Source organism: Urocampus carinirostris, chromosome 3 (genome assembly GCF_059441175.1).
Source record: "Urocampus carinirostris isolate Australia breed hairy pipefish chromosome 3, RoL_Ucar_1.0, whole genome shotgun sequence".
Classification (NCBI taxonomy): Eukaryota; Metazoa; Chordata; class Actinopteri; order Syngnathiformes; family Syngnathidae; genus Urocampus; species Urocampus carinirostris.
In genome coordinates this window covers 4,911,005-4,923,503 of record NC_142351.1, presented here as the reverse complement: position 1 = coordinate 4,923,503, position 12,499 = coordinate 4,911,005, and the positions used below count along the sequence as shown (strand labels likewise).

The 12,499-nt window shown below is 41.0% G+C and overlaps 3 protein-coding genes across 3 annotated transcripts in view; 1 reads left to right on the top strand and 2 right to left on the bottom strand.

Moving 5' to 3' along the window:
• Positions 1-12,499, bottom strand: part of LOC148368411 (uncharacterized) — a 261,108-nt gene that overhangs the window by 62,881 nt on the left and 185,728 nt on the right. The window lies entirely within an intron of this gene.
• The window catches only part of LOC148368423 (uncharacterized), a 219,507-nt gene that overhangs the window by 150,015 nt on the left and 56,993 nt on the right, over positions 1-12,499 (bottom strand). The window lies entirely within an intron of this gene.
• On the top strand, positions 3,109-9,534 carry LOC148368426 (uncharacterized). Its single transcript, XM_088330454.1, has 2 exons — positions 3,109-3,180; positions 7,860-9,534. Exons 1-2 carry the CDS (start codon positions 3,165-3,167, stop codon positions 9,260-9,262), a joined length of 1,419 nt encoding a protein of 472 aa, XP_088186580.1. The 5' UTR covers positions 3,109-3,164; the 3' UTR covers positions 9,263-9,534.

Below are 12,499 nucleotides of genomic sequence, written 5' to 3'. Positions count from 1 at the left end.
CCTACATTGCATATTACCGAATTTTATCGCAATATGTATTCTGTGTAGCACTATTTAGATATTCTATATAACACGCTACAGTGGGCATTTGCACGTCACATTGGGTATTTGTATATTGTATTCTTTTTGCTTTATTATTGTATTGTTCTCAGCTCAGGGATGCGGCTGGAAATGTGAATTTCCCTGCGGGGATGAATAAAGTATCTATCATCACTCAAAATGCTGCACCTCGTGGCGTGGTTGCATTGAAACATGTTGCATCACAGTAATCATCGTTTCAAGCTGCATTATTTTACTTTTAATGAGTGTTTTTTTATGTACATAATTTAGCACGACTTATGTACATTTCTATACAAAAATAGTTCGTGAAAGCAGCTCCTATATCTAGCAAAATACGCCATTTTTATCCAACTTATTGGGCACAGCTTACCTTTAAGGCGCATAAGCCCATAAAGTGCCAAGCGAGGCTTAACAAAGGAATGCGGTACCAGAATTTTAACAGTAATGCAAGAAAAACACAGATTTTGTGAGAATTCAAACAAAAAATTAAAACAATCAAATTTCAACTCTGTCACACCAGCAGGTGGCGCTGTTGGACTCGTCATTGCAGGACACTTATACACCAACTATACAATGATATTTTAGGAGGAATTTAAACGAAACAAAAGTTACTAATACACCCGTTACTGCTTTTTTTTTTTTACATTTTTATAATTTCATTTTTTACATACATTGCCTCACCTGACGAATATAGATATTATGCGCCGACCTATCTAGTGTTCTGTGTGTTTCTGTTGCTGCATTCCAGAAAAGACGACAACTGAGTTTTCCAACCTCCGACCAGGAGAAAGGGTATGTACCCCAACTTTGCAACTAGGACCTTCCACCTCGAGTGTCCTTCCAATGATATTTCCCTGGTTGGGGGTTGGAAAACCCTGATTTCCCACATTCTTGAGATGCTTTTCGATCGTATCTGGTAAGAGCTCCCGACGCACCCATTTTGTTGAATGCAGCATGTGATCTGTGCTATGTGTACCCACAATCCATTGCGGCAGTGTTTCGATTGAGAAGCTGTCATGGCTGCCGACAAAGAAAATGTCGAGAAAGTCCTGTAGTCGACTTCAAACTACGCAAGCTCGACAGAAGTATCACTTTAAGGTCTTTATCGAAGGTTTGTCCTTTTTACTCCCGAGTTGGAGCGACACCTCGTGGCGGTTTTTCCGGTTCAAACTTGGAGAAAATGTGCTCCAGTGAGGAAGGATCTCTTCAAGAGAAGCTTCGGGGAGCCAAAGAGGACACCGAGCGAGAATGTCGACCACCAGACGCTGTTACCAAGCAGCTCGGGGCAGGTTGGTCATTTTTGCTTCTGCTACATCCTTGATATCAGGGGCGTTACCACGATCTGCCCACCCAGAGAAAAGTGGATGTAGTAATGAGGGCAGTCTGGGCAGCGCATACGTCATCTTGTATATAATAATAATTGGATATGTCATCGGACACTAGCTTGGACTCTCTCCTGCCCCCTCAGCACACAGTGTGCGCGTCAGTCCCCACGGAGGGAGCAGCCCCTCCCAGCATATTGCTACGTAGTAGTGATAGGAATTCTGTCTTTTTACAGAGAAGCAACCCTTTCGGCTTGACTGACCACAATTAGATGGCTCTTCTCGTCTCAGTAGCGGCTGTTTAGATTGCTTTTTTTGCTTTAATGCATACATTACTAATTATTATCTAACAGTATGCACAAAACGACTTCAAAGAGGGGACAATTCTGCATAAAAACACAAAATAGACATAATGGAAAAAGAGACACCATCCCCTGTTCTATAACCTACATGAGGGCATATAATAAACAGATATTGCCAACATAAAATATAGGTTATTCATATGCAATAGAATTGAAGTGTGTTTTAAGCCTCTACTGAAACAGTTCTACTAAGGTTGCAGATCGAATCTCAGGAGGAAAAGCATTCTACAGCACCAAGGCCCGAATAGAGAACGCTCTCGAACCTGCGGATTTCTTCTTGGCTCTTGGGATAAGTTGAGGGTTATGAACAAGGGTTTGAGCCCCATATTAGGGTTCTCAACTGAATGTAGGTTTCCAAAAAATAGAATCAGCTATAGGGCTGGGCTTACAGGTAGGGTAAGGTGTAAGGCTAAGGTTACAGTTTGAAACCGGGTTAGGTCCAAAGTAAGGGGTGAAGGATTATTTGCGAGGGTTTTATCTGCAAGTGAGAATTTTCAACGATTTTAGAGTTACGAAACAAGGTTAGGGTCTCTCCTTGTCCCAAGACCTGACAATTCTAGCGTTTTCTTAAAGGTATTACCAAGTAACTTATTTTACAGATTCTCGCCACTCAAAGATCTCCTCTCAAGTTTCCCTCTCAAGATCTCCTCCTCTACTACCCAAGTCCCACACCCCCTTCTCGCCTGTACAGTTTTTTGTTGTTGCTGTTTAAATAAACGTCTCTCAAGTCAGGTTACACCACATCCCTTGTTCCCTGCGTTTGGGACTCTCCGATACCTCGTGATAGGAAATGTTCCAATCTCGACTTAAGACACACCGACATTTAATAGCTTAAAAGTAACCTGATTCTTTGGTTTCCTCGTCCTTGAGGGAGAAGGACGAGCTTAGAAGTTTGCAAGGTTCAGGCGTTCTGAGTATTCAGATTGGCACCTGGACCAGATGCATGCCATTGTAGAACCTGCTGCATCTTTTGAAATTTTGAGACAGGAAGCTGGATTTCTCTAAAACATACTCAATATTTAATGTTGAGGTTGAGGCCCTTGCAACACCCATTGCAACATGGTTAAATGTCTTAAACTCTGGGGATTACTATGTTTTTCAGATCAAACGTTTTCAATTCGACCAAAATGTAATTAAAATAGATTTGCTTGAATTAGCCTCTTATTCATATCGTGTTTTTTTTGGTCAACTTTGTCTTAAATTTGACATCCAAAGGCATTCAAAAAGTCTTGAATTTAACTTGCCTTAAGCTGTAGAAACCCTGTGGTGTTCTGTGCGTCCCTTTGTGAGTTTCTGTGAATAAAGGCGTCACAAATTAATGCGATTTCACTTGTGTGTTGCAGACATGGGTGAAGAATATCTTGCTACTGCGTGGCAGGAACCAGAGTTGCCAGGAGCTGTTCACAAAATACTCCGAGTTATGTTGAACAGAGCAGGTTGGTGGTTTTACTTTCTGCAATGTCCTTGACATTTCGTATTTGGCCGTCGACATCCACCGCACTTTCCTTTCGAATACTGTCCGGGCTTCTGTCTCTCTCATTCTTTCAAAATACATAGAGTGAAGAAAATAAGTATTTGAACACCCTGCCGATTTTGCTACATATCCCACTTATAAATCATTGAGGCGTCCATGTCCGCTCTGACACAGATAAACTAACAAGAAAAATCCATGATTTTTGAACAAATTAGTTGTGTGATATAGCTGAAAATAAGTATTTGAACACCTGAGAAAATTAGTTATAATATTTGGTACGGTAGCCTTTGTCTGCTATTACAGAGGTCAAACGTTTCCAGTAGTCTTTCACCAGGTTTGCACACACTACTGGAGATTTCTTGGCCCACTCCTCCACACAGATCGTCTCTCGATCAGTCAGGTTTCTGTCTGTCGCTGAAAAACATAGAGTTTGAGCTCCCTCCAAAGATTTTAGATTGGTTTCAGGTCTGGAGACTGGCTGGGCCATGCTAGAACCTTGATATGCTTCTTACCGGAGGCACTCCTTGGTTTTCCTGGCTGTATACTTCGGGTCATTGTCGTGTCAATGGGCTGACTGAGGAGACGAGGTTGTTCCCCAAAATCTCAGAATACACGGCGCCAGTTATCCTCTCTTTAATGCAGTGCACTTGTCCTGTCTCATGTGCAGAAAACACCCCCAAAGCATGATGCTATCACCCCCATTTTTCACAGTAGGGATGGTGCTTTTTGGATCGTTCTCTTCATTCTTCCTCACCTTTCTTAGAATCATTGAGACCCCACGAGGTGGTATCCTGCATGGGGCTTCACTCCGAAAGAGATTGACCGTCATGTTTAGCTTCTCCCATTTTCTAACGATTGCTCCAACAGTGGACCTTTCGTCCCCAAGCTGCTTGGCAATTGCTCTCTAGCCCATTCCAGCCTTGCGGAGGTGTATAATTTTGTCTCTGGTGTCTTTGGACAGCTCTTTGGTCTTCGCCATGTTACAAGTTCAAGTTTTACTGATTGTGCGGGGTGGACTAGTGTTATTATGCAGCTGATGACCTCAAACAGGTTCATCTGATTCAGGATGATACATGGAGTGTGGGTGGACTTCTAATGGGCGGACTAACAGGTCTTTCAAGGTCAGAATTCTAGATGATACACAGGTGGTCAAATACTTACATGTAGCTGTATCACACAAATCAATCGTTAAATAAATTATGCATAGTGAGTTCTGGATTTTTCTTTTTAGTTTATCTCCCTCACAGTGGACATGCACCTATGATGCAAATTTCAGACCCCTCCATGATTTCTAAGCGGGAGAAATAGAAAAACAGTCGGGTGTTCAAATACTTATTTTCTTCACTGTACCTTATTTTCTGGGCTAACAGACAAGGTTGCTTACTGTATTTTCTCCAACATCCTTGACAGTTAAGTAATGGCAAAATGAAGCCCCATAAAGCAGTGAAGCCCTGCAGGGAAATGTTTCACTCACACACTTAGGGGCTTTAAGATGAATTTTGTCCTCGGTGATGCCATTTCGTGGACAGAATAATTTATAACGTGCTTGGTGCATGCAATAAAATATTGGGGTGTCAATCGTACTCTGAAAGAGTGCTTTAACATGAATTATTCCGTGGCACTCGTTCTATGTTTGTGCTCATGGCACAAGTGAAAATGCCAAATAAGGAGGTAAGTGCTTATTCCAGACGTTATTTTCCAAAGTACAGCGTTACTCTGGCGTTTTAACTTCAAACGACACTCTTAGCTAGCGAATCATTCTATGAACCGATTACGTGGCACACGCGTTTTGCGGGGCTTCAAATGACTCCGCTTACGTCATCAACACACACATTGGCTCGCGTGACACAAAGCACTCATCTAAAATACTCGGCACACGCTTCAGGGATTCGAACTGACACGCACATTACTACTTGACATCTAACGTTCCGCTGTCGAGTAGTATAAGACCAGGGCTTCTCTCTCGCTGATTCTTTTCAAAGACGTATAATTTTACACGTAATAAATGATAAAAGTTATTGTAGTGATGATTTTATTTATTCGTGTGGGTGCGGATTTTACACGACCATGTGTTTGATTCTAGACTTGAAGGTGGGGTGAGTTTTTCTTAAAAGTTCAATACTTACTCTATTAAGGATGTGTGAGCAATGCTCAACTGAGTTCAAGGAGCCGTAATTCTGTTTTCCATTGCGCCTATCTGCCGGTATGTTACTTTTTTAAGGCCTGTTCAGGGCGGAACACCCCTTCAAAAATATGGGGAAAAAAAGAGTTCATTCAAGCGTGTCTAAGAAATAAATGGCTATTGTCCTGAGCAAGGCTTAAGTTTTAAAATGTCGCACTCAACCTTTAAAAACACCCCCTCTCGCGCTTCTGTTTCTGCCTACCTACGTTTTATATTGTGTGAATTCCAAAATATTTGACTGTTTCTGATTAGTGCCAGACGTTTCTCTCAAATGGGAAGTGCCGCTGCCAGCCGATGTTGGCCATATTGCATACCTGCCAAGTACTCCGGTTTTGCCGTAATGAGTACGGTTTTCTTTAACACACTACGGTGATACGGTGCCATCACAGAAACTACGGTTTTCCCCTTAAAATTAAAAAAATATATATATTTTTTTGTTTTTGTTTTTTTTGGGGTGTATATTTTTATTTATTATTTTTTTATATATATATATTTCTTTTTGTATGGATGTATTGTATGAACATTTATTCTTCTTTTCTATTAATAGTATTTTTTCTTTGTTGTTTCTTCTGTTATTTATGAGTGTGTCAAGTGTATATATTTTGTGTTGATGTAAGATGGTGGAATCAAACCTCTGTCAAAATTGGTGTGAGAAATAAAAAGTTTAAAAAAATAATAATAATAAATCGTAAAAACATTCCACCGCAAGATGGAGACAAAGTACCATTTCAAACAACGGCTATATCAGCACTGCCAGTCTGGCTGCGTATCCGGGCAAGTCTATCGACCAAAGTGCTTGGCAGCCTAAGGACTAGGAAAATGATGTGGATACAAGTGCCACAGTGTGACCCATTGGAAAGAACGGTAGAAAAAATCAGAACAATGCACAATGGAGAACAATTAATGCACAGGTGTCAAAGAGGCGGCCCGCGGGCCAGATCAGGCCCGCTAAAGGATTGAATCCGGCCCGCGAGACAATACTCAGAGAAGCGCAAGAGAAAAACAAGCGGCAGGTTGGAATATGTCATCTTGATGTTGCCAAAGCCAGGTGCCTCGAACAAAGACACTGTACTTGTATTGCTCTCTCGCGCTCTCTCTCTCTCTGTGTGTCTCTCTCCCTGCCTCGTTTTGTCTTTCTCTCTCTCTCTCCCTCTCTCTCTCTCTCTCTCTTCTTTCTGTTTCTCCCACTCTCTGTCTCTGTCTCTTTCACTCTCTATGTCTCTCTTTTTCTCTTCCTTTGTTGCTCTTTGTCTCTTTCTCTCCCTCTGTCTTTTTAACTTATTTTGCTCTAACTTCCTTTTTTCCTTTTCTCTCTTTCTCTCTTCCTACCCTTCGTGCTTTATTTTCTCTTTTCTCTCCTTCTGTCTTTCTATTTCTCTTTGGATTTCTTTCTTCCTCTCCCTTTCTTTCCCCCTCTCTCACGACTTTTTATCTTTTGTTTCTCACGCTCGCTCCCTCTCTTTTTTCTTTCTTTGTCTTGCTCTCTCTTCTTTTCCCTTCCTCTTTCTTTTATTTCTTTATCTCTCTTTTCCTTTCTCCTTAATCTACAAGTCCGGCCCCCGACAGAATGTTTGTTCTATCGTGTGGCCCCCGAGTTCAAATGACTTTGACACCCCTGAATTAATGCTTTGGCTGTAGCTTGTATAACATGGAGAACATTTGGATATCATTCATTTTGTGAAATCAAAAAGTGAAATCAACCCACGCATGTTTATGGCTTTTCAGTCCCTTATCTGCTTTTCAGCGAATACAAATCTTTTGGCCTCGCATGTTCAATTGACTCTGGTGTGCCTTGCTTCACTTTGAGAAGTGACTGATTCAATAGAGCAGTGACACTTAGAAATGTGCCAGTGAAATTGTTTGCATGATATATTGAGATTTAGCCTTTAGTTTGTTTATTGCTTAGATATCATGTGCTGAAATCAGTTAAGTGAAATGGGGAATTTCTAAGATGTTTTCGATACCTAGAATATCCAAGCAATACTTTCCATAAACACAAGGGCACTTTGCTTGAAAAATAACATTTGATCGCAAGAACACTAAACTTATGCATGAACTTTGCAAGAATTCTCAGACCCTGATGTCTCGGGTGTTGGATCACATGATTCAGGTCGTCATGGTGATCGCAGGGTCCTACGATACGTTATCCCAACAAAGGCCCTTGGTCTTTTTTCTGGAAAGAATAAAGATTTGAAGCATTAACAGTCTTTACTTATGCCTTTGCTTTTGTACTATCCGCCCAACAGAGTAATACGGCAAACACAGGAACAAAAAGCGGCACTAAGTGTTGACAAAGCTCTGATCAAAGTTACTCCTACCATCTAGTGGTGATTTAATTCCCAGAAGCTTTATTGTCAATGATCAGCATTTTGTCACTCGGGGACAAGCTTCCGAAAATGTACGTTACGGCACTGAACGAGTTAAGGACAATACAAATAAATGTGACTTGTGTCTTGCAGACGTCAGCCAAGAATATCTTCCTACTGCGTGGCAGGAACCAGAGTTGATTGCCGTTAAAATTGAGGAGGAGGAGGAGGATCTGAAGCCTTATCACGTTAAGCAAGAGACAGAGGATGGGGAGCCTGTTCAGGAGGAGGACGATTTTCCAGTCTTGGCAGTGACCGGGGTCCGTTCAACCGTGGAAGATCGAGGTCAACCTGAAGATAACAGTTGGCAGGAGCCTCTAAGCATCAGCTCCCGTCAACACGTGGAAACAGATGACGACGACACGTCCCACTCCGCAAACGCTGAAGGTGGTAACACATGTTCTCAGTGTGGGAAAACGTTTCGAAGCAAGTCTTATATGAAGTTGCATATGAAATTCCACACTGGCGAAAAGCCTTTTGCCTGCTCAGTTTGCGGTAAAAAATTCACCCTAAATGGACAGTTGAAATTACACCAACTAACCCACACAGGCGAGAAGCTTTTTGTCTGCTCAGTTTGCGGGAAAACATTCAACCGGAGTGGGGACTTGAAAAAACACACGAGAACCCACACTGGAGAGAAGCCTTTTTCCTGCTCAGTTTGTGGTAAAAGATTCATTGAGAGTGGGAAATTAAAAAAACACACTCGAACCCACACTGGTGAGAAGCCTTTTTCTTGCTCAGTTTGCGGTAAAAAATTCATACAAAGTGGGGAATTAACGATACACATGAGAATCCACACTGGCGAAAAGCCTTTTGCCTGCTTAGTTTGCGGTAAAAGATTCTCAAATAATTTGAACTTAAAATCGCACCAACTAACCCACACTGGCGAGAAGCCTTTTTCCTGTTCAGTTTGTGATAAAAGATTCTCCCTCAAAGGAAACTTGAAGTTACACACTAGAACCCACACTGGCGAGAAGCCTTTTCCCTGCTCAGTTTGCGGTCAAAGATTCACCCATAGTGGAGACTTAAAAATACACACTAGAACCCACACTGGGGAGAAGCCTTTCTCCTGCTCAATTTGTGGAAAACAATTCTCACAGAATGGGAGCTTAAAAGTACACCAAAAAACCCACACTGGTGAGAAGCCCTTTTCTTGCTCAGTTTGCGGCCAAAGATTCATTAACAGTGGGAACTTAAAAACACACACCAGAACCCACACTGGCGAGAAGCCTTTTGCCTGCTCAATTTGCAGTCAAAGGTTCATTACAAGTGGGAGCTTAAAAATACACACACGAATTCATACTGGGGAGAAGCCTTTTTCTTGCTTAATTTGTGGAAAACGATTCAATGAGAGTGGGAACTTAACAAAACACACAAGAACCCACACAGGCGAGAAGCCTTTTTCTTGCTCAGTTTGTGGAAAAGGATTCACCCAGCGTGGGGACTTAAAAAAACACATTAGAACCCACACTGGCGAGAAGCCTTCGACCTGTTGACACTGTGGTGAAAAAAAATATCCATATTGGACATTAGAAATTACACACAAGAACCCACACTGGCGAGAAGACTTTTGCCTGCTCGGTCTGTGGTCAAATATAAACTGAAAGTGGGAAATTAAAAACTTGACCATGTATCACACAGGCCGTCTATAGGAACATAACTGCCACAAAACTATTTGCCCTCACGTTTTTCCAACCACTGACTCTGCCGACACATCAAAAAAGCCACATTCATTCACAGGAAGTGAGCAGACTCTCCTGCTGTATAGTAAAGAAACTTTATTGCAAACCCCAAAGTCTTCATATGGATTCAAAAGATTATTGATTTGCATATGTGTCATGTTTCTTGATGGATGATCTATTTCATTGTCTGTCTGCATAAAATTTTGCCTGTTATCAACAATTATAATTATGAAACAATAAGATCGCCGACCCAAGTACCTAGGGTTGTGGCCTGGTCTCACTAGAGTCCCAAAGCTTGGAGGGCCTGTGGTTTTCTCCGTCCCTGTCGTCCGGATGACAACAATCCCCGTGAAGTCCACTGCCAAAAGATATAAGAACCTTTATTTCTTCATCTTCCTGGTTTGCCATGTCCTGCTTCTCACATACACTCTTCCCTGAGGGACTTTTTGTTCTCCAAAGTACACAAAAAGGGTGAGTGCAACAACCTCTTTGTTGTTTTGGGCAAATATCCCATGTTGGCACGCTATGAAAACAATCCCTGATCATTGAAATGAGTCTATTATCTTAAAACCGGGTTCACTGATCAGTACTGTTAACCTGTTGCATCATTTAGTCCCCCTTCCCCCTTGCTTAGAGTGCTTGTGTCAACAATGTGCTTTATTCTTTCGTTTGATTCAATTTTCTTTGTCATGTGAATAAAACATAGTTTAATAAAATCAAACTGCTTGCATTACTTGTAGGTCGATGTTATTTTTCTTCTGGACTGATCAATCACTATCCCTATCAATGATCTACAAAATCGATCATTTAAAGCTGAAAATACTTTGTGTTTAAAGTTGGACCCTTCATGATGAATGCTAGACACAGGCTATTTCAAATGAATTTGTGTTGGAAACCGAGAGCACCGCCCTCTGACCGATTTGATAACCACCAAATTCGACTCTGAACCAAATAAATATAATTGAAAGCCATTTGTAAATGTGTTGTTATTGTGGCCATAAAAGAGTTAGAAATTTGCCAGAACTAAAACTTAACGATGTGTTAACTCAAGACAAAACAGAAAAGGGACTTGGATTTTCCTGGACCAAAATCAAGTTGAGACTGGAAATCACCATTACCACATTGTAAGACAACATTAAACTGAAATATGAACTGTTATAAGTATATTTGTAACTGCTGTGTAGCCGTCCCCCCAAGGATCCACATTCAGGCTGGACTGAATGATGAGGCTTTTATTAGAGCTGCTGCAATGAGCGACACAACAAACACACACCATGTGGTTAGCACCTCCGCTGGCCCTCAACATCTATAAGGGGAATTAGCATTTTAGTAGAGTACAACGTACGGAAAAACTAACATAAATTCAAACAGCTTGACAATATCAATTACATTACTGTGTATGTTGCAAAATTTGTCAGTCGCGGTTTTAATGTTGTCAGTTCACTTTTTGCGGAGCACCAAAAGATGGATGAAGTCATGATATTTATCCGCCATCTTTGGTTGGAGGGAAAAAGCAATCAAACCGTAAAGTTTAACCGCAAGCAAAGTTTTTCGGGTTTAAAGCAATAAAACGTCAAGTTTATCAAGCGAAATGTCGAATGAGTATGAAGAAGGGTTACCACCACAAGCAAAATATCGCTATATGGCAAAATTACAGTTGGCTGGGATTAAAATGTGTCCGTACTAGCTTCCATCTGACAGATGGGTCAACGATCCAAAATCCTGGCCTGATGGCCATTATAAGGACGCGTATACGTATCTAATCAAAAGTCCCCGTAAGTATTAGCCATATATTTGTTTCGTTTAAATGTCCTTTAATTTTAAGAGGGAAGTGGATTTACATGACAATTGCTTAATTAGGCTAGATCAGTGAACGCCACAGACCGGTCCTAGTACTTGCTTTCAGTTTTGAGTTATTGGATGTCGGGTATTATTCCATTAATTTGTTGATGTGTGTTGGATAGGAAAATCTGTAATGGCTATTTTAACCCAAATAAAAGGGACCAATATAGATCATGTTTTTCATATAGACCAACATGGATCATGAACTCGACACCACCCCCTTGCAATTTTGTCTGCAAAAGGGAACTAGTAGACACTGGTGTACCCTCTGAACTAACCAGGCTGATCTAGTTTGAGTTATTAACCCTTTCCCTCTTAATAGCTCCTTTTAATGCCTTTGCAATCAGAGGAGACCCAGATCAGGCAGCTCCTGATCTGGGTCCACTGTTTGATATAATTTTGTTGTCCGAAATGTTTTCCAAGTATAAACTCTGTGACCAAATACCTAAAAAATTCAATTATAAATTCATAGTAGATGCAGTTTTACATGAATATTAAACAGGTTAAGTGTGAAATGTATTTACTAATGCTTTTTCAGGCCTGTATTCGCAAGAAGCGATGGAGAACTATCGATCCTTAGAGGCTCACACCTTCAATTTTTTTTCTGGATGGGTTCAGACAGTTTTTCACATCACTATGACGACAGGTCACTTCATGCTCAAAGCAGATGTTAAACCTTCATGGCGTGTAGCTGATGAACCGCGCCACTCTTGGGTTTGTTTCTCTGATCAACGCTCACTGTGACTGTAAAGCAGGTTTGGGGGAAATATGTTCTCGTGTAGGTGCTCTTTTATTGAAAGTGGAGGCAGCTGTTCTCCTTGGTCTCACTGCAACAGTGAGATCTTGGGCCATTAACTGTTTTTTTTTGCTAAAAAAGTTACAAATGTACACAGGTGGTCTGTTTTCATATAAATGTAACCGCGGTGTACTTGTCCCACCAAAGATCCACATTCACGCTCGACTGGATGATGAGGTTTTTATTACAGTTACTGCAGATGAAATGAGTCACAACATTAGCTTTTCTGCTGGCTTTGATCTCTTTGATCTCATTAGCAGCTCTCTCTGTAGACAGCCAACAAAACATATCAAAGAGCTTTCTTTTCAATTTACATAAAATACATTTTAGAATATCACAATACATTTTTACATCCATTTTAACAAGATACATTTAAAAAGAGATCGTACAGTGGATTTTTAACGTTTACAATG